The sequence below is a fragment of the Oncorhynchus kisutch genome, linkage group LG19 (assembly GCF_002021735.2).
Source record: "Oncorhynchus kisutch isolate 150728-3 linkage group LG19, Okis_V2, whole genome shotgun sequence".
Taxonomy (NCBI): Eukaryota; Metazoa; Chordata; class Actinopteri; order Salmoniformes; family Salmonidae; genus Oncorhynchus; species Oncorhynchus kisutch.
Genome location: NC_034192.2, coordinates 55,649,135 through 55,669,545, shown reverse-complemented (window position 1 = coordinate 55,669,545; position 20,411 = coordinate 55,649,135). Strand labels below are relative to the sequence as shown.

The window sequence follows — 20,411 nt, the reverse complement described above, 5'->3', positions numbered from 1 at the left end:
CTTCCGGATACGCTTGCAAACAGGCCAGGGTTTGGGGTTTGATACAGGGGTCATGTCCCCACCACATTCTGAAATCCCCCCCCCCCCCCCCCCCCCCCACCACAGTTTTATCATTGCAATGTGATACAAAAAATGGCATTGGTGTGCTTTAGGACCATGCAGACGCCTCCAAGCGGTCAGGTTGGCTGTTTGGAGTGGTCAGCAGGCTGTATTTAGGACTCACAGACACCACAGAGTTGGCAGACAGGCGGTTTGAAGGAAAAGCTTCTGGAAGGCTGGCCAGACCAGCACAGGAGAGTTGAGCTTAGGTCAGTGTGTATGTGTTGCGCTCATTCACCGAGTTGTAAAAGCAAGCAGAGCAGAAACTGGCTACTCATTAGTTTACTGATTTAGCTGTCAAGGTAACTGCTGTTTAATTTAACATACATTTTTTTAAACGATTGTTTATTTGCAGTGCTGAGCTAGTATTGTAACTGACATGTAATGTTAGCTAATGTTTCATTCCCTCTTAACTGAGGTGAATATATAAGCTACACTAGCTAGTAGCTACCACAGCCAGGTCAGCTTTAGCCTCTAGTTATCTGTCAGATAGTAATAATCGCCACCTCATATCGCTATCTAACAGCTGTTGTTTGTATAGAAATGTTTTGTAGCCTTTGTTTTGTCCCGTTTCAGAAGTAAATTAACTTGGCTAGCTTTCTCCAGTTGGTGTACTGTTGGTGTACTCAATCACACTAGACCTGAATCAAACGATGAAACCAGACGTTTTTTTCATTGCAGCGTGAGTTTTATTAGTCAGTATGGCAATGTTATTGATCTATCAGTTTCCCTAGCTAATTCCCTACTTTTCACAATGGCACAGTAATAAACAGCTCTAATATTACAGGCTTCACTGTCATGGTGCACAGTAGAGTTAGCTAGAGGTCTGCGCAGAACCGATTTCTTCATCCTGCTCCCACCACACCTGCTGGCTTTCGGTCTGACTCTTACCAGCTTCTGCAAGAACTGGTCCCAAAAACAACAGTAGTCCCGCAATATAATTTTTTACATGCTGTCTAGACCAGGCACAAAGATGCATCCGTGTGCGCCATCGTGCGCATGTTGATTTTGTACATCCACACCAGACGCGATCCAGACCCACAGGTTGAAATATCAAAACAAACTCTGTCCCAACTATATTAATTTGGGGACAGGTCGAAACAAATGAAATATTCATGGACATTTAAGCTAGCTAGCCTTCTGTTGCTAGCTAATTTGTCCTGGGATATAAACATTGGGTTGTTATTTTACCTGAAATGCACAAGGTTCTTTTTTTCTGTATCTTTTTAGAATTTGGACGCATTTTGAGTCACACAAAATAGTGTGTTCTCTACTCAGACATTTAATCCACAGATAAAAAGGGAATCTAATAGTTTCTAGTAAAATCTCCTCCTTCAGTAGTTGTAGTAGTAGCAAAGATTTTTATAACTAAACCAAGATAGACCACAGCCCGTTGTTTTAAATAGGAACCAATGAGTCATAGTGAGCAGAATAAGCAAGGAGGTGTGCAGAGCCAAGCACAAGCTAGCGAGATCCTATTGGTGCGTTCTAGCATACATTTGCATATTTCAGTTAGGGAAGGACTTCTCTGTTAAGCGTGTGTGTGCAATAACTCAATTCTCCTTTGCACGCCTCCTAAACAACCCAATTTTTTAAAACTTTAGCAAAGGGTAAAGTATACAAAACTTAGTTCACTCTGTTCGTAACAGATTCTAGTTTTGGGAACAGAAAACGGTATTGAGATTAAATGTTTCATCGATGAGAAAATTAGCAGAATGATGGCCAAAATCCATCTCTTTCCATCTTCTCCCCACTGCCGGCCACTGGGCTTCCTCTCACTACCCTTCTCCCTGTTTTGTTTGCTTGAAAATGTTGATACGGAAGAAACTGTAACCAAGCATTTATAGCGGCTAAGTAATGCATTGCCATTAATTGGAAGGTTGGTTATCCTTCCACAATGTCAATTTATGTATCATTAGATTACATTTTTTACAAGATTAAGGGTAACTGGGCAACTTTCAGAAGGTCTGGATGCCTTATATGGAATACAGTAGTAGTAAAGGACTCTGTATTGAAAACATGGCCACGTCAGGGGAAATACCTATTTAGGCAATACCTAGCTGCTGGGCTGCTCAGTCTTGGCCCTAGGGGTCTGCCGTCCTGTGGGTTGTTACTCTGGCCTGGGCCTAACACACCTAAAACCAATAGTGAATGTTTCACTAAGATCCTAAAGCTGAGTGGGGTGTGTTGGGTTGGGGCTCTGCAGGGTGGTGGACCCCTAGGGACAGGACTGGGTGACCCAGCTAAATTGTGTGCAAGTAAAAAGACCTCTACAGTACTATTAGGCCTATGAGATTAATTATATGGAGGATTTGCTGTTTCTGTGTGTTAATGTATATTTGAGGTGTATGTGTGTTTTTTTTTGGTTTGTTGTTGTTTCTAAACCATTTCCTTGGGAATTAAAACAATTAAAGGTGTGAACTGGGAAGGAAATTGTGTTGGGAGAGAGTTGAGTTATTGACTAGACTGGTGGAGGTTGGGCGTGCAGGCAACTCGGGCTGGCTGGTCGGTCTGGCCGAAATTTGATATAGAGGATGTCTTAATAAAGACAATCAAAAGTCTGTATTTTTTCAATATTTTTTATTTTTTTAGGCTATTGGTTAAAGGTGCAACACAATATTTATTATTGAATTATCTTTGATCTAGTTTAGTCTTATTAATCACTTAAACATATTTAATAATTGTCTCTTACCTAGCTTGATGACTGTGGGCATTTTGGCTTACTTTTTGTTCTACATAGAGACGGCATATTGGATTGTGTAAAAATTCAGGAAATAAACTTTAGATGCCCCAAAAAATTCTGGGGGAGGACCCTCAGAACCCACACTAGGATATGCCCCCTCCACTTCTAAAACCAAAGTGGCGCCCTTGGTTTGAGAAGTCAATGAGAGAAGTGAACAATTCTTCCTTAGTTGTTCATTTTCTCGAAATCTATAGCCACAACCTAGATTTGAGCCGATGTTTTGAGTAGAGGAACATGTTATTACTCCAACCTCGTGAAAGTGACAAACTGACACGTTTTCATTTTCGTAAATAAAAAAAATAAAAATGTTCAATCGAAGGAATGCCTTTGATTTGACGGCCTGCACTTACGCAGTTAGGCACGAGACGAACGTTAGACCCGATGACGGGTTTTTGTGCATCAGTTTAGTTTACCAATGTCGCCATGACATCGTCTATACATACGGATTTCTATTGGAGAAGCAGTTTCTGCCTATCTTTGGCCCTGCAGTCAATGGGGTGGCCGCATCTCAATACTAAGTGAATCTCAATTGCATTTCCTTGACTCCCCATGTCCTCTCTTCTCACCTCCTCAAAATCCATTGGAGAAGGTCAGAGGGGAGGACATCTGGAATCAAGGAAATCTAATTGCGATTATCTCATTGTGGGAGGAATAATCTTCCTTATTCCTTCTCTCCTTTATTAGAACTGTTTCAGATTCTGAAGACTCATAGTGTAAGACAGTGTTTCCCAACCCTGGTCCTTGAGTACACCCAACAGTACACAGTTTCGTTGTAGTTTTTGACAAACACACCTCATTCAACTCGAGGGCTTGATGATAAATTGAATCAGGTGTGCTTGTCCAGGGTTACAATAATGTTAGTGTTATTGTTAGCAGTGTTAGTAATGCTAGCAGTGTAAGTAGCATTAGTAATAGCAGTGTTAGCAACATTAATGTTAGTAATAGCAGAGCTATTAATGTTAGTAATAGCAGCGTTAGTAATATTTGTAGCATTAGTAATAGCAGCGTAGGTAGCGTTAGTAATAGCAGCGTAGGTAGTGTTAGTAATAGCAGCGTAGGTAGTGGTTAGTAATAGCAGCGTAGGTAGCGTTAGTAATAGCAGCGTAGGTAGTGTTAGTAATAGCAGTGTAGGTAGTGTTAGTAATAGCAGCGTAGGTAGTGTTAGTAATAGCAGCGTAAGTAGTGTTAGTAATAGCAGCGTAAGTAGTGTTAGTAATAGCAGCGTAAGTAGTGTTAGTAATAGCAGCGTAGGTAGTGTTAGTAATAGCAGCGTAGGTAGTGGTTAGTAATAGCAGCGTAGGTAGTGGTTAGTAATAGCAGCGTAGGTAGTGGTTAGTAATAGCAGCGTAGGTAGTGTTAGTAATAGCAGCGTAGGTAGTGGTTAGTAATAGCAGCGTAGGTAGTGGTTAGTAATAGCAGCGTAGGTAGTGGTTAGTAATAGCAGCGTAGGTAGTGGTTAGTAATAGCAGCGTAGGTAGTGGTTAGTAATAGCAGCGTAGGTAGTGTTAGTAATAGCAGCGTAGGTAGTGGTTAGTAATAGCAGCGTAGGTAGCGTTAGTAATAGCAGCGTAGGTAGTGTTAGTAATAGCAGTGTAGGTAGTGTTAGTAATAGCAGCGTAGGTAGTGTTAGTAATAGCGGCGTAAGTAGTGTTAGTAATAGCAGCGTAAGTAGTGTTAGTAATAGCAGCGTAAGTAGTGTTAGTAATAGCAGCGTAAGTAGTGTTAGTAATAGCAGCGTAGGTAGTGTTAGTAATAGCAGCGTAGGTAGTGTTAGTAATAGCAGCGTAAGTAGTGTTAGTAATAGCAGCGTAGGTAGTGTTAGTAATAGCAGCGTAGGTAGTGTTAGTAATAGCAGCGTAGGTAGTGTTAGTAATAGCAGCGTAAGTAGTGTTAGTAATAGCAGCGTAGGTAGCGTTAGTAATAGCAGCGTAGGTAGTGTTAGTAATAGCAGCGTAAGTAGTGTTAGTAATAGCAGCGTAGGTAGCGTTAGTAATAGCAGCGTAGGTAGCGTTAGTAATAGCAGCGTAGGTAGCGTTAGTAATAGCAGCGTAGGTAGTGTTAGTAATAGCAGCGTAGGTAGCGTTAGTAATAGCAGCGTAGGTAGTGTTAGTAATAGCAGCGTAGGTAGTGTTAGTAATAGCAGCGTAAGTAGTGTTAGTAGCATACATGAAAGTACAGATATTTTTCAAAACATGATTTATTTTCCACTTTTTGGTCAAACAGGAGTTGCACTGATGTGCAAACGAAAGATTAATTTCAGAATAACATGATATCAGTTATGCCGTTATACCTAAATAATGGAAATTGATCCAAGTATACAATTCATCCATTTATTCACAGAGCACACAATGAATCATACAAGTGAAAGCATTCTAGTTGGCCTAAGGAACATACGTTTGGGAACCCTCAGGACTTCTATTTCAGAAACCTGTCATTTACAAACTAACGAGAAACGCATGATTTGCAAACCAATAAGGAAAGCCCAGTCAACAACTTCATAATATTAAGAGAAATATGACAAAAACATGGAAATGGCATAATAGTCAGAATAAAGAAAATATACACACAATAAGTAAATTAAACTATTTGAAAAGGCACTGTTGATAACTGCAATGGTAGATCATGGTTCTGTACAGCATAAGTATCAAAACTGTGGGTATATGGAGTACAGCCATGGACAAGAAGTTGCCTGTTTGACTCACCTTCATTAGTTCTGCTAACCTGCTACGTAAAGTCCCTTCTGTCCGTAGCTGTACTCCATCTAGTCTCAACCTTAGTTTCTCATCTTGGTTTGAAGATTGAGGCCCATTGCCTCTTGGGTATTGTATCAGTGAGCGAACACTACATCACATAACAAGGAAGTGTCTGTCATTATCTTTAAAACAATCATTGAAAAACAAAATCCCCACACTTCTCATGATTCTTATTCATATTTACAGTGGTCCTCCTCAAATATAATATATCTTTATGTACATTTGTAGTAGGAAAGCATGTGTTAATAAAATAATTGAGAAGGTAAAGCAACATTGCCATTTAAAAAGAGTATCATCCTCTTGGGCCCACATTATTTAAGCATCTCATATTAGGTGCTGATCTAGGATCACTTTTGCCTTTTAAAACATAATAAGTAAGAGGTGGGACCTGGCCCTAGGTCAGCACTCCTACTCTGAGACGACAATCCCTGGCACCAGGTTGCATGTTAGGAGATGTATGTCTTGATCTTTTGTGTGATGGCACAACAGCAGATGGGACACTTGTCAAGGGCCTCGGAACACTCCTTGCAGACGACCAGGTGCCCACAGGGAATGAAGACGATGCAGAGGTCTCTGTCCATACACACTTTGCACTGTTTCTCCCTCTGCAGCTTCCGTAGCTTCTCAAGGGGACCCTCGTCTGAAATAGGGGAGAAACAGCAGTTGGTAACAGAGCACAATGAAGTAGTTAGAATACTGACCAACACAACTCGATCATGTTTTGGGGGGCGGCAGGTAGCCTAGTGGTTATTAGCGTTGGGCCAGTAACCCGAAAGGTTGCTAGATCGAATCCCCTGAACAAGGCAGTTATCCCCCTGTTCCAAGGCTGTCATTGTAAATAAGAATTTGTTCGTAACTGACTTGCCTAAATGAAGGGTAAATATTATAATATATATTTTTTAATGTTCTTTCTATAGCCAAGCCTCATGTAGGCCTACTGTGTGAATAGCACTGTTCCTGGATAAACTAGCTCAAACTGCAAAATCCTGTGGAATAAATTCAGGAGTTTATTTGACTTATACTGTAAACCTCAATACCAGTTTTAATAGAACAGTGCCCTGATATAATGATACTACCAAGCAATCTTAACAGTGTTGCCCCTTATGAGACACATACCATGGTTCTCTGTGTCGCTGTCAGGGTCTCTGTTAAAGCAGTCCTGCAGCAGAGTTTCCAGGGTGGAGTAGCCTGTCCCATCCCTGCGTATCCTCTCCTGTATTGTCCTCTCTACCAAGGCAGGCTCCAGACCCATCTCCACTGCCTTCTGTGCATTGGCTGACTGCAGCACCTCTGTAGAGAGAGGGAGGAGACTGAGCATGTACTAGCAGGTGTTGGATATAGCACCCTGTGAGAGAGAGAGATATATACAGTACCAGTCAAACATTAGGACACACCAACTCAAGGGTTTTTCTTTATTTTTGCTATTTTCTACATTGTAGAATAGTGAAGACATCAAAACTATGAAATAACATATGGAATCATGTAGTATCCAACAACAAAACGTGTTAAATCAAAATATATTTTATATTTGAGATTCTTGAAAGAAGCAACAGCTTTGCACACTCTTGGCATTCTCTCAACCAGCTTCATGAGGTAGTCACCTGGAATGCATTTCAATTAACAGGTGTGCCTTGTTAAAAGTTCATTTGTGGAATTTATTTCCTTCTTAATGCGTTTGAGCCAATCAGTTGTGTTGTGACAAGGTAGGGGTGGTATACAGAAGATCGCCCTATATGGTAAAAGACCAAGTCCATATTATGGCAGGAACAGCTCAAATAAGCAAAGAGAAACAACAGTCCATCATTACTTTGAAATATTAAGGTCAGTCAAACAGGAACTTTGAAGGTTTCTTCAAGTGCAGTCGCAAAAGCCATCAAGCGCTATGATGAAACTGGCTCTCATGAGGACCACCACAGGAAAGACCCAGAGATACCTCTGCTGCAGAGGATAAGTTCAATAGAGTTACCAGTCTCAGAAATTGCAGCCTAAATAAATGCTTTACAGAGTTCAAGTAACATACATCAACTGTTCAGAAGAGACTGCGTGAACCAGGCCTTCATGGTCTATTGCTGCAAAGAAACCACTACTAAAAGGACACCAATAATAAGAAGAGACTTGCTTTGGCCAAGAAACATGAGCAATGGACATTAGACCGGTGGAAATCTGTCCAAATTTGAGATTTTTGGTTCCAACCGCAGTGTCTTTGTGAGACGGGTGAACTGATGACCGCAAGTGTGGTTCCCACCATTACGCATAGAGTAGGAGGTGTGATGGTGCTTTGCTGGTGACACTGTTAGTGATTAATTTAGAATTCAAGGCACACTTAACCAGCCTGGCTACCACAGAATTCTGCAGCAATACACCATCTCATCTGATTTGCACTTAGTGGGACTATAATTTGTTTTTAAACAGGACAATGACCCAAAACACACCTCCAGGCTGTGTAAGGGCTATTTGACCAATCACTCAACCTCAACCCAATTTAGATGGTTTGAGATGAGTTGGACCGCAGAGTGAAGGAAAAGCAGCCAACAAGTGCTCAGTATATGTAGGAACTCCTTCAAGACTTTTGGAAAAGCATTCCAGGTGAAGCTGGTTGAGAGAATGCCAAGATTGTGCAAAGCTGTCATCAAGTATCTCAAATATATTTTGATTTGTTGAATACTTTTTTGGTTACTACATGATTCCATATGTGTTATTTCTTAATTTTGATGTCTTCACAATTATTTTACAATGTAGAAAATAGTAAAAGTGAAGAAAAACCCTTGAATGAGTAGGTGTGCCAACTTTTGACAGGTACTGCATATATATAATCTAACAATACCTTCAGCTAAAGTTCCAAAACAAAAGTGAAAGGGGTACAACTTTACAAAAATGTTTGTTACATCAAAAAATGGTTTTACCAGTCTCATGACTTGAACATCCATTTAGGTGACTTGAAGCCTGGGAAATCAATAGAAGGAATGAATTTGATATGGTAGGAGTCATGCAAGGATGGGTGCAGTTTAATATGTTTGACCACAGGTTTAGGGGTTAGAGGTTAGGAGGATGAAGTCTTGGAGACTTACAGCATTGTTCTGGCCAGGACCTTGTAGCTGAACGCTGTTGACGAACTCCTGTCCTTTCTCTGCCAGTAGAAAACTGCACCTGGATTAAAACATGACACACAGTGTTAGTGACAGGGAGAAGAAGCATGCATATGGTTGTTTACTTTCTACTTGTGAGTGTGTGTGTGTGTTTTTACCCAGGATAGTGTTTGGCGTGCTCCTCCCAGGGATCCTCATCCTGCTGCCAGCCCTTCAGACCTCCACCACAGCGGAAACACCCCACATGGTCTGGTGCACCTGCACCAACACACATTAGAAAATATACCCAGTACTTTCTATCAACTCCACCCTAGCCCTTTTACTGTAGCAAGTAATGGTAAGCAGGAATTGTATTTGTTAATGACTTTTCTCACAGCCAAAGCTCTTGTCTACCCCACTCCCAGGTCTCACCTGTGTTGTAGAAGCCTGCTCTGGCCAACCTCTCGTGGTCAATAGGGTGGTGCTGGATTCCTGCAAAGCTGCCTAGCCTCTCCTCAAAGCTCTGCATGGGGACCCGAGGACCCGGGCATGGCCTGGTCTCCTCCACCTCCCTCCCCCTCTGAGAGGGGAGGTTCCCCACATCATGCCCCAGGATGAAGAAGCAGTAGGGGTAGTGTTTGGAGTGCTCTCCCCACGCCGTGTCCCCAGCCTCCCAGCCCTTCAGCATCCTTCCACAGCAGAAGCACTGCACCTGGTCTCCCTCCCCCAGATAGAAGAGCCCCGCCTGGGCCAGCTCTCTAGGTCGGACCGGGGATGTGGAGGGCCACGGGCCAAAGGTGTTGAACCGGGAGTCTTCGCTGGCCATGTGCGGGGCCATGGGGTAGGTGGTATCGTCTACCACCTCTCCCGTCCTCAGGCGGAACTCCATGTCCTCAGCGTCTTCGTTGTAGGAGGTTTCATTGGTCAGCATGGCACCTTGAAGAGAGTTAACCCTAGATCGATGGGTGCAGCTCAGGAACTTACAGCTGGGGGAGACCTGAAACATTGCAACAGTAGTATGATAATATGGCAGAAACATGAGATAATGGAAAAAAACAAAATAAATACAAAAAAGTTTTGCACATCATCGTCATCCCCTTTTCACCCTCACCTCCGCGTGCCTCTCCACAGGTGCGTCACCTCCACACCAGTTCTCTACAGTCTTGTGGCAACTGAAGCAGCGAACCTTGTCGGCCTGTCCCGTGAAGTAGAACCCAGCGCGGGCCAGCCTCTCCGCTGACACCTGCTGGGCCAGGAAGGAACCCCGGAACGAGTCTAGCCGCATGTCCATCATGGACCAGTCTACTGCGTGGTCTGACTCCAGATCACTGTCTCTCCCGGGGCCTGACATCACGACACAGGGCTGGGCTGCCTAGGATGAATGAGCTGAAAAAAATATATATATAAAGTCATTTCTAGAGGCGCTAGTGAACAAGCTATCAGGAATCTGGACAGACACCATGTAAATGCATACGTTTGACAAGAGAGAGCATTGTATTTGCTAGAGTACCACTAGATGGCAATGTGCACATTGCTATGATCACATGGAGGCGTTGGCTGTTACATGTGAGGGGTGGGGAGGCAGGAACAGGCTCTAGGATATGTTCTCACACTACTAGGCCGCCCTGCTCACCACAGGAATACATAGACCATAATACACACAGCGAGCACACAATGACACACAGCCAAATGTAACTATTATTTTAAGTGAGCACTGGCCTCAGTTTTCCATTCGTTCCTATGATCAACAAAGCTCAGCATTTCGTAGAAAAGGAGTTACATAACGCTTACTTTGAAGTGAAGCAATCAGCCCTCTTTGAGTAGTGTGTTGCAACACAATCAATACCCAGCCTTATCAATGTTGGGCTACTGTAGGCTAGGCGTTATGCTACTTTCACACCTAACACACCTCCACCAACAGGGAGGATCAGGAACCATTGTCAGTTAGAACAGTCAGATATTTCACCTCAGGTTGTATTCGCCAATCCAATATGATCCAATCCCATCACTGTTCCTGCTATCAACAGTAATGCAATCAATTACATATAGTACATCGCTGCCTTGCGTTAGGTTAGATAAGTTTGCTAAAGCAGCAACACAGGCACCCAGGCTACCAAACATAGAACAATCATTTCTAGAATATAAATTGGCTACTGTCAATGCTACCAATCAATATTGGTCATGCTGGTTTTAATCTTTTGTATACCTGCCATCCCCATCGCAGCAAGCAAGGCAAGCTTCAGACTTAAAAATGCAGTTAGACTGGAGGTTGTCATGGTTTGGCAGGCAGCACTCTCACACTAATATGAACCTGCCACATTGCTGTGAAAACAGATGAGTAAATATGTGATGATGTCCTAGGAAAATGTGCTGTATCCACTCATCCCATGCTCTCCCTGACAGCTCCAAAAGGCATCATGTGGATGGCATCATCATAAACGGGGCCCTGAGCATAACATATTCTTGACTATGAACTGGCTAGCTTTTCATGATTGTATAACTATAACTACAGCTTAGTAGTTATGTGTGGCCCGTCTGTTACTGACCAGAGCTGAACCTTAATCTCAATGCACAGGGAGGATAGATATGGATGGATGGATGTGGCGCCACTTGGTCGAATGACAGCAATAGGCTGACCATATGTGTGCAAAGTGCATGCCAAGGGGTCTGGGTGACCTTTTCCGCACACTATCGCCGTGTCATTGGTTCAAACTCCACTCCGACTCACTGTTCCCACTCAATCGCAACAGTCAGATGGACGGCCACGTACATTCTGGAAAGTTCACAGGCTCTTGTTTGTGTCTATAGTCAGACAAAAGCGCCAAACATAAATATAGGTTGACGCGGATCGCAATGTGCTGCCGATTGTCCTGTTTGACAGTTGAGTACTCTGCTGGGCATGGGTGCGCGCTGTCAGGGATGACGCACTCTTCCAATGATATTTAGGACATAGTTAAATAAAACAACGCAGTCTAATAACGAAAACAAACAAACCAACGTTAAATGTCCTTTGATCAGTCGATATTAAGCTGTTTCGCCATAGACAGTAAAGTAGCACGACCGAAGAGCTGTCAACCGTAACAGTTGAAAATGCATGCAAAGACATACCCAATACACATACCTTGGAAAAGCTTGGATGTCACCTATTGCCTCTGAGGTATTGAATGCTGACTGTCTCCTTTCCAAATAAGATAGATGGCCAGTATTTTTTGACCAGACTATTTAACCATGGTTTGGGGAAGTAAATTCAGCGTTGGTGTTGTTCTGCGCACCAGTAAAGGCGCAGGCCACCTGACCACCATTGTGGAAATAGATCGTTTATGACGTGGGACGGAAAGGGGGGAAGTATGGGGGGATTAGTGCGTAGTTTTGCTGTGTTCAAGTTCAAATCAGAACTAGGAAACTGACAATTCTGACTTGCTAAATGGTTGAACGGAGCACGTCTATAACTACAAGCAAACTTAACTGTCAAACTTATTCCACAGAGGACAGTGTCTGCAGGGTTTCGCTCCTCCCTTGTACTTGATTGATGAATTAAGGTCACTAATTAGCAAGGAACTCACCACACCTGGATGTCTAGAGCTTAATTTAAATGGAAAACCTGTAGACACTCGGCCCTCCATGGAATGAGTTTGACAACCCTGAATAGGCAAGTCCCAGTTCCGACTAGTATTTGAACGCGGCATTTACATTACATTGGGGTCGAAACCCACCACTGTGATCTGTATGCTCTCATTGGCTGGCCCTCACTACATATCCATCGCCAAACCCACTGGCTCCAGGTCATCTATAAGTCTTTGCTAGGTAAAGCCCCGCCTTATCTCAGCTCACTGGTCACCAAAGCAATAGCACACCAGCAGGTGTATGCACTGGTCATTCCCAAAGCCAACACTACCTTTGGCCGCCTTTCCTTCCAGTTCTCTGCTGCCAATAACTGGAACGAATTGCAAAAATCTCTGAAGCTGGAGTCTTATATCTCCCTCTCTAACTTTAAGCATCAGCTGTCAGAGCAGCTTACCGATCACTATACCTGTACACAGCCAATCTGTAAATAGCACACCCAACTACCTCATCCCCATATTATTACTTAACCTGCTTTCTCTTTTGCACCACAGTATCTCTACTTGCACATCATCATCTGCTCATGCATCATTCAAGTATTAATGCTAAATTTTAATTATTTTCACTTCTAGGGCCTATTTATTGCCTTACCTCCCTACTCTTCTACATTTGCACACATTGTACATATATTTTTCTATTGTGTTATTGACTGTACGTTTGTTTATGTGTAACTCTGTTGTTTTTGTCGCACTGCTTTGCCTTATCTTGGCCAGGTCAGTTGGCAGTTGGAAATGAGAACTTGTTCTCAACTGGCCTACCTGGTTAAATAAAGGTGTTCTCAACTGGCCTACCATGTTAAATAAAGGTGTTCTCAACTGGCCTACCATGTTAAATAAAGGTGAAATAAATCAAATAAAACATTATAAATGAGAAATGAGTAATAGGCTGTTTAGATGAAAGTGGATGTGTGGACAGAGATGTAGGCTATACCAGAGAGGAAGAGGCGAAGCGATAGGGTTTACTCTAACCAAAACCTGTCCACGAAAATAATGCCACAAAGTGAGGAACTTTTGTATGAAGATCAATGAGTGTCGAATTTGGTCAACAAAAAATGTAATTTCTAATTTGCTAGGTGAGGCTTATTTGATAGAATATACGTTTCGTAAGGGCTAGGTTGTTATGACTGCACAGATATAAGTGGATGTTCGTGGCATCTCGGGAAACTTTGAAAAAAAAAATATAATAATAATAATATATATATATATATATTATTGGAGTTGTGCCTGTTGTTCACACCTATTTGCCCTCTCATTGGCTAGAATGGTCACACCTCGCCTCCCTTCCATGTTTGAGGACATGTATTTCCATTGTTAGAGCAGTCACTCGACCATCTTGTCAACATAATAGTCTTTGGCTATACATTGACTTTCAACAAGGGAGGCAAAAGGGCCTGCTTTTTATGTTATATGTTCAAACCAATTATCCACCATTTGTTTCTCCCAAGTCTACACGCACAAAGCGAGAGAGAGATCTTGTAAACCCTGACCAAAACAAAAGTGATATGGGAAGAATATGGGCATTTCCATGGTTTTAAAGGTGAAACAGCACAGATCCTTCTTTCTAAAACCACCCCAGACTTTCTGTGAAGTTTACACATTAGGCCTATGTGACATCGGAAATGTGATACTGTCATTTATTTCCATATTTGGAGTTGTTCATCAATCCAAACATCCTCCTACCCAAAAATGTATTTTTATGACGGATTCAATGAACAAATAGCCTATAATAATAATAATTATTTATTACATTTCCACAGTGATTTTCGTAAAAATCTCAAAGCGCTTCAAGAGCAAAAAACAGACAAGCAATATATCATGACAGGTCAACCAATAGAGGCCAAGCCTTTAAAAGCTGCATCCTCAGAAGAGAGGGTCAGTTTATTTATGGCTTGAGTGGAGACAGCTGGTCAGAGGATGGTAGATGATGGAGTCTGCTGATGATCTTGTAGAGAGCAAGTCTGGGAACCAGCCTGGCTCTTATACAGCGCTCGGCTTGGACTGAAATAGGTGCCGGTACTCATTTTGGGTGTCGGTACTGTTTACAGTTTAGGTGCAGGAACTCATTTTGGGTGTCGGTACTGTTTACAGTTTAGGTGCAGGAACTCATTTTGGGTGTCGGTACTGTTTACAGTTTAGGTGCAGGAACTCATTTTGGGTGTCGGTACTGTTTACAGTTTAGGTGCAGGAACTCATTTTGGGTGTCGGTACTGTTTACAGTTTAGGTGCAGGAACTCATTTTGGGTGTCGGTACTGTTTACAGTTTAGGTGCAGGAACTCATTTTGGGTGTCGGTACTGTTTACAGTTTAGGTGCAGGAACTCAACAATATGTTTGAGCTAATATTCTACAAGAGGAACAGGAGCTCAAGCAGTAGGACATTTGCGGTGCAGTTACTCAGCTCCAATAAGCTCCTGCCCAAGAAAGCACTGCTCTTATAGCCACTGAACTTCTCTTCTTCCACTCTGTGTATCAGCCACTTGGGTGGTGCCTCAGCAGCTCTGTGTGCCAGAAAACTGATATCTAGTCAGTTGTACAACTGAAAGCCTTCAACTGAAATGTGTCTTCCGCATTTAAAGCTCAAGGATCTGAACCTTTTTTAAATTGACATACCAAATCTAACTGCCTGTAGCTCAGGACCTGAAGCAAGGATATCCATTTCTTGGCACCATTTGAAAGGAAACACTTTGTTTCACAAGTTTGTGGAAATTTGAAATTAATGTAGGAGATAACACATTAGATCTGGTAAAAGATAATATAGATGGTACCATCTTTAAAATGTAAGAGAAAGACCATAATGTATTATTCTAGATTTAGGCCACTAGATGGCAGTAGTGTATGTGCAAAATTTAAACTGATCCAATTAACCATTTTACTTCTGTTCAAAATGTATTAAGACTGCCAAAATGTGCCTAATTGGTTTATTAATACATTTTCAAGTTCATACTTGTGCACTCTCCTCAAACAATAGCATGGTATTGTTTCACTGTAATAGCTACTGTAAATTGGACAGTGCAGTTAGATTAACAAGAAATGAAGCTTTCTGCCCATATCAGATACATCTATGTCCTGGGATTTGTTTTGTTACTTACAATCTCATACTAATCACATTAGCGCAAAAGCTGAAGAACATCTGCACATCCAGGTACTTTCTGCTGGAGTTAGCATTTTACCCAATTATCTTTGTACCCCCTTTCCTTAAAAATCTTTGTGTGAGGTCCGTGGTCTGTTTCAGATAAGCAGCATCAGAGATGCATATTCTTCTGACACGACTGAATTGACTTATAAGGAGACTTTTAATAAGTGGACGTAGATGAAAGCCGTCACCTCTAAGGAGGGTATTCCTGTTCATAGGTTTCCTATAGAGAGGGAGGTTTGTCCTTAATAACCATCACATCAACAAAACAACTGATTTGTTATAGGTCATAGTTAATGCTGAAATAAAGGTGTTCATTCATAGAGTTTAGATAAGCATGGCATTCCAAAAGTTATTCCTGGGTGTCTGTATAGATCACGAAAATGTCACCAAATATCTCAGAATTAGGAGAAAATTGGAGAGAAAAGGGTTAAAGTCTGGATTCAGCACCACCTGTTTTTCAAACATTCCTAGATATAGGTTATCATTAGGAGCCATAGTGGTCCCCATCGCTGTCCCTTTGGTCTGGAGAAAGAAGTCTCCCCTGAAGAGAAAATAGATGGAGGTTAGTACCAGTTCAGCAAAGTCCACAATACAATTGGTGCTGGGTAGAGCATTAGGGGGACATTGACAACATAGAGGTTCACATTTAACCCAACCCTTCTGAATCAGAGAGGTGTGGGGGGGCTGCCTTAATCGACATCTGGGGAACTGCCTTGCTCAGGGGGAGAACAGATTTTTACCTTGTCAGCTCGGGGATTCAATCCAGCAACCTTTCGGTTACTGGCCCAATACTCTAACCACTAGGTTGACATGACATTGGCTAATGGACTTTTATTTGGTAAAAGTATGTGCTGTATGTGAGGTTAGTGCTATGGCCTCTGCCAAGAGGTCTGAACCTTTATGGCACAGGATAGTGCACTCACCCCATACTGCACAGTTATTGGTTCAAGCACAGTTCCTGCTCCTCCTCAATCACTACTGTTCATTATCAAACACACATTCAGATTCACAACCAAAATAGGAATTTAATGTAACTTGTTACAGATGATCAATTTAATTGGAATCAAATGAATGCAATGAACTTACTACCAAATCACATTACACATCCAGACAGTGAAACATGTTTTAAATAGGCCTGGATATTAACATATATAGTTGAGGTGATTCATTTAAATCAAGTTGTTAAGACACCAACTTATTACATCTTTTTTTTAAACAAGTTTTAAGAAGCTGAATTTCTAGAACAGTTTCAAACTTACAACATAGGTTTCTCTGGTAAGTAGCTGTAGGGTATTATCATGGTCAGTCTCTGAGATACATCCAGTCAGAAAATCTCTTTCCTCCAACCAAAATGCTGCCATACAGACTGCATCGCAATAGTCCAGTGGCCTCCTCATCGCCTCTCCCTCATCTCCACTGAACTGTTACTGGCCTGGTGGAAGTACCCTCCCCCCGGACTGGAATATAGAGGATAGGTCAACGCAATATGGAAGAGTTTATCCTGTTTCCTCAAATCAGTGCAGATAAAGGAGAGATGAGGAGAAAGGATGGATGAGGAGAAAGGATGGATGAGGAGAAAGGATGGAGAGGTGAGATGAGGAAGCCCATTTAGACCACGTCGACTGGATCTTCTCGCTGCTTCAGTGTGTAGTCAGATGGATCAGACATTTCCTCCTACGATCCTCCTCAGCAGAGTGGCCAGACCACCTTTAGAGATCTGTAATGGCGTCTTCTCCTCCTTGTTCTCTATGTAGATGCTGGCTCCGTTCTCCACCAGGAGTTTAGCTGCCTCCACACGCTCCTCGTCACACGCCAGGTGGCTGGGGGAGACAAATATTTAGCATGGTGTAAAAAGTGTAGAAAACAGCATCATCACAAACACAAACATTAAGCACAGTAAAACACACAGCATCTAGAACACAACTTCAATACACACACACACTCCAGTGCTTACAGTGCAGTGTTTCCCTCAGAGTCCTGTATGTTGGTAGAAGCACGCTGTTTGAGCAGCAGCTGGATCAGACGGCAGTTGCCCTTGGTTGAAGCTCTGTGTAGGGGAGTAGACTCCAGTTTATCTGTGACATTAGGGTTCGCTCCACTCTCCAACAACAGGAGGGCGATCTGTGAAGAAGAACAACCATTTGCATGATCAATCAATATAACATTATACAGTTCTTATTTTCTGCTACAATAGCTGCAGAACTATTGTAGCAAAGCCAGGGGAACATAGTTGGTTCTGGCAGGGATTGAACTAGCAACACTCAATCCCAAGACGGAGCTAATGGCCCCTGTGCCAACTAACTAACCCACTTGGTATTGAGTAAACCAGACTACTTCAGAACAGTAGCTGTCTAACATTGTGGACCCAGCGTTGGTGTACCTCATATCTGTCCTTGGAGGCAGCATAGTGCAGAGGGGTGCAGCCGTTCTGGTTGACTGAGTTCAGCTGGGCTCCTTTGTTAATCAGTGACTTCACTATCTCCTCCCTGCCTGCAGATGCTGCGATGTGGAGGGGAGTCCAACCGGCCTGATGACAAGGACAAGAGATGAGACATCACTCTCAGATGGACGGTAACTTCTTCTTCTAGGATAGTCATGTAGTGATAGAGGGAGTAACTGAGCAGGCATGAACCAGAGGTTCAGTGGTTAGAGTACATGTGTCTCCTGTAACATACAGGTCCAGTGTCTCCAGACCTCTTGACAGAGCCCGTAGAAATAAAATGTGTGTTGGGGAAAATACTACCAAAGACTCGTATAACCAATTTCCCTGTTCATCTGTACAAATACACTATAGTGACGTCAATAGCTCAAACATCTACAGTACTTACAAGATCGATTTAAGATCAGATTATTGCAACACAGCAATCAATATAACTGTACGATGTTGCAGACAATAACTTCTCAATATTTACATCATCTTGTAGGTTGACTTCCACCCCCAAATCCAACAGAAACTCAACGATCTTTACGTGTCCAGCCGAGCAGGCCCAGTGGAGAGCGGTCCTTTGGTCCTGGGAGAGGGGAAGAGCACAGGAGACCAGATGAATAAGGAGGGGACATGTGGATGTATCAGCAAATCTAGCTAGCTAGCTAATTGACTGACTGGTGCCTGAAGCAGCTAGCTCTGGTAATGTATTTCAAGTGATGATCATTTACCTGGTCCGTTTTGCAAGCGAGCGATTTATCCGTTAAAATACATTTCTTTAATTTGTCAAATTCACCAGTGAAGGCTAAATTACAGACTTCCACATTTGAAACAGTTTGCTCCATCATGAACGATAGCTAGCTCAACTCACTAAGCGGTAAATTGGACTGAAATAAACATCAACATGACTCAGGAAATTTGCATTGGTTCTAGTTCCGGTGTAAGTGCGCGTAAATTGAGTTTTCAGAATAAAAGCTCCCACAGCAGCATAGCGGGAATTTTGCTCCATTATTGGTAGAGGGATTGTACATTTTTTAAAGGAAACGTCACAGCTGTATCAAGTAAAGAAAAGGCAAATGTCCTAGGTGGTGCATTTACAGTGGTTCATAGATGTAGGCACCTGTGTGATCAGAGTAAGAGGAGACAGGGAAAAGTTAAATGAGTATGGAGAGTCCAGAGAAGCAATGGATGTAGAGTTTTTTATGTTTGAGATGACAAGGGCGTTGGAGGGCTGCGGGCAGACTAACCCTGGAGAAGATAGTGTGTGTTCTGTGATGTTTAAGCACACACCAGACAGCATGTTGGAAGCAGTGTTAGGGTTGTATTTTTTTTTAATTATTTAACTAGGCAAGTCAGTTAAGAACAAATTCTTATTTTCAATGATGGCCTAGGAACAGTGGGTTAACTGCCTTGTTCGGGGGCAGAACAACAGATTTTTACCTTGTCAGCTAGGGATTTGATCTTGCAACCTTTCAGTTACTAGTCCAATGCTCTAACCACTAGGCTACCTGCCGCCCCAAAAGGTGCTGTGGAGGACTGGGATGATTCCTGCTGGGTGGACACGTGTGGTTGTGTTACCGTTTGTAAAACCAGGTAAAGATCCTGCTAGGGCGGGCAGTTATAGGCCTATCGCTCTGACATCCAACATGTGTTCATTTATGGAAAGAATGATGTATCTCTTGGAAGTCAGGGGTTTGATGAGCGTAGTCAGAGTGGGTTCAGGAGACGGAGGTCTGTCATGGATTCCCTGGTGACAGTTAGTACAGAGATAACCAAAGCCCTGACAATAAAAGAGGTGATGAGTGTTGTGTATTTTGACATTGAGAAAGCTTCAGATGCCAAGTGTAAGGAAGGGTTGTTGGTCAAATTGAGTGCATTGGGGGACGTCTGTATAACTGGATCATGGACTTCCTGTTCGATCGAGTCCTACGGGTGAACTGTAAATGGAGTTTGACGTGGACAATGGTATTCAGGAAAGTGTGGTTGGTCCGGTGTTGTTCACCCTGATGACAGATTACATATTTAAGGAGGTGGGACAGGAAGTGGGTGTGGCCTTGTAATTCGATGATCTGGCTGTATGGAGAGGTGGAGATGTCAAATATGAGAAGAGGAAGATGCAAGAAGCTGTCGGAGTTGTGGAAGATTGGTCTAACATGGGGGCTTAGGATGTCTGTGGCCAAGTCCTGCTTTATGGTGTATTCTATCTAGGAGGAATACACCATAAAGCAGATGTTGGGCTGCAAATATACGGTCAGGATATAGGTAGGAAGTTTGAGTTGAAGTATAAAGGTATTTGGTTTGATAAGAGGCTTACGTGGAAGAGACATGTTGAGCATATTGAAATGAAGTGTAGGAAGGTGCTGAACCTCATGAGGGCAGTGGCAGGATATGATTGGGGGTCGGATAGACAAACGTTGTATATGTACCAGGCATTGATCAGGTCATCTTTGAATTATGGGTGTTTTGTATATGGATCGGCAGTCAAAAGGATACTACAGTTCCTGGATAGATACAGTCAAGGGCCCTGAGATTGTGTGTTGGTGTCTTCAGGACGACACCCGTTGTGGCATT

General features: G+C 42.6%; 2 protein-coding genes across 3 annotated transcripts; both read right to left on the bottom strand.

Moving 5' to 3' along the window:
• Nucleotides 1-5,158: 5,158 nt before the first annotated feature.
• Nucleotides 5,159-11,989, bottom strand: xiap (X-linked inhibitor of apoptosis). 2 transcript variants are annotated; one of them, XM_020470828.2, is made up of 8 exons: nt 11,782-11,989; nt 9,772-10,046; nt 9,093-9,657; nt 8,840-8,939; nt 8,664-8,742; nt 8,499-8,538; nt 6,712-6,940; nt 5,159-6,235 (listed from the first exon to the last, which is right to left on the bottom strand). In XM_020470828.2, the coding sequence occupies exons 2-7, from the start codon at nt 10,009-10,011 to the stop codon at nt 6,744-6,746; spliced, it is 1,221 nt and encodes a 406-aa protein (XP_020326417.1). In that variant the 5' UTR covers nt 10,012-10,046; nt 11,782-11,989; the 3' UTR covers nt 5,159-6,235; nt 6,712-6,743. The 2 variants fall into 2 exon arrangements, with proteins under 2 accessions (XP_020326417.1, XP_020326416.1); XM_020470827.2 differs by having other exon boundaries at nt 6,712-6,885; nt 11,782-11,983.
• A 4,431-nt stretch (nt 11,990-16,420) lies between these two features.
• psmd10 (proteasome 26S subunit, non-ATPase 10) lies at nt 16,421-18,787 on the bottom strand. The gene is made up of 5 exons (XM_020470831.2): nt 18,572-18,787; nt 18,328-18,426; nt 17,796-17,942; nt 17,370-17,536; nt 16,421-17,235 (listed from the first exon to the last, which is right to left on the bottom strand). Exons 1-5 carry the CDS (start codon nt 18,686-18,688, stop codon nt 17,076-17,078), a joined length of 690 nt encoding a protein of 229 aa, XP_020326420.1. The 5' UTR covers nt 18,689-18,787; the 3' UTR covers nt 16,421-17,075.
• Nucleotides 18,788-20,411: the final 1,624 nt, after the last annotated feature.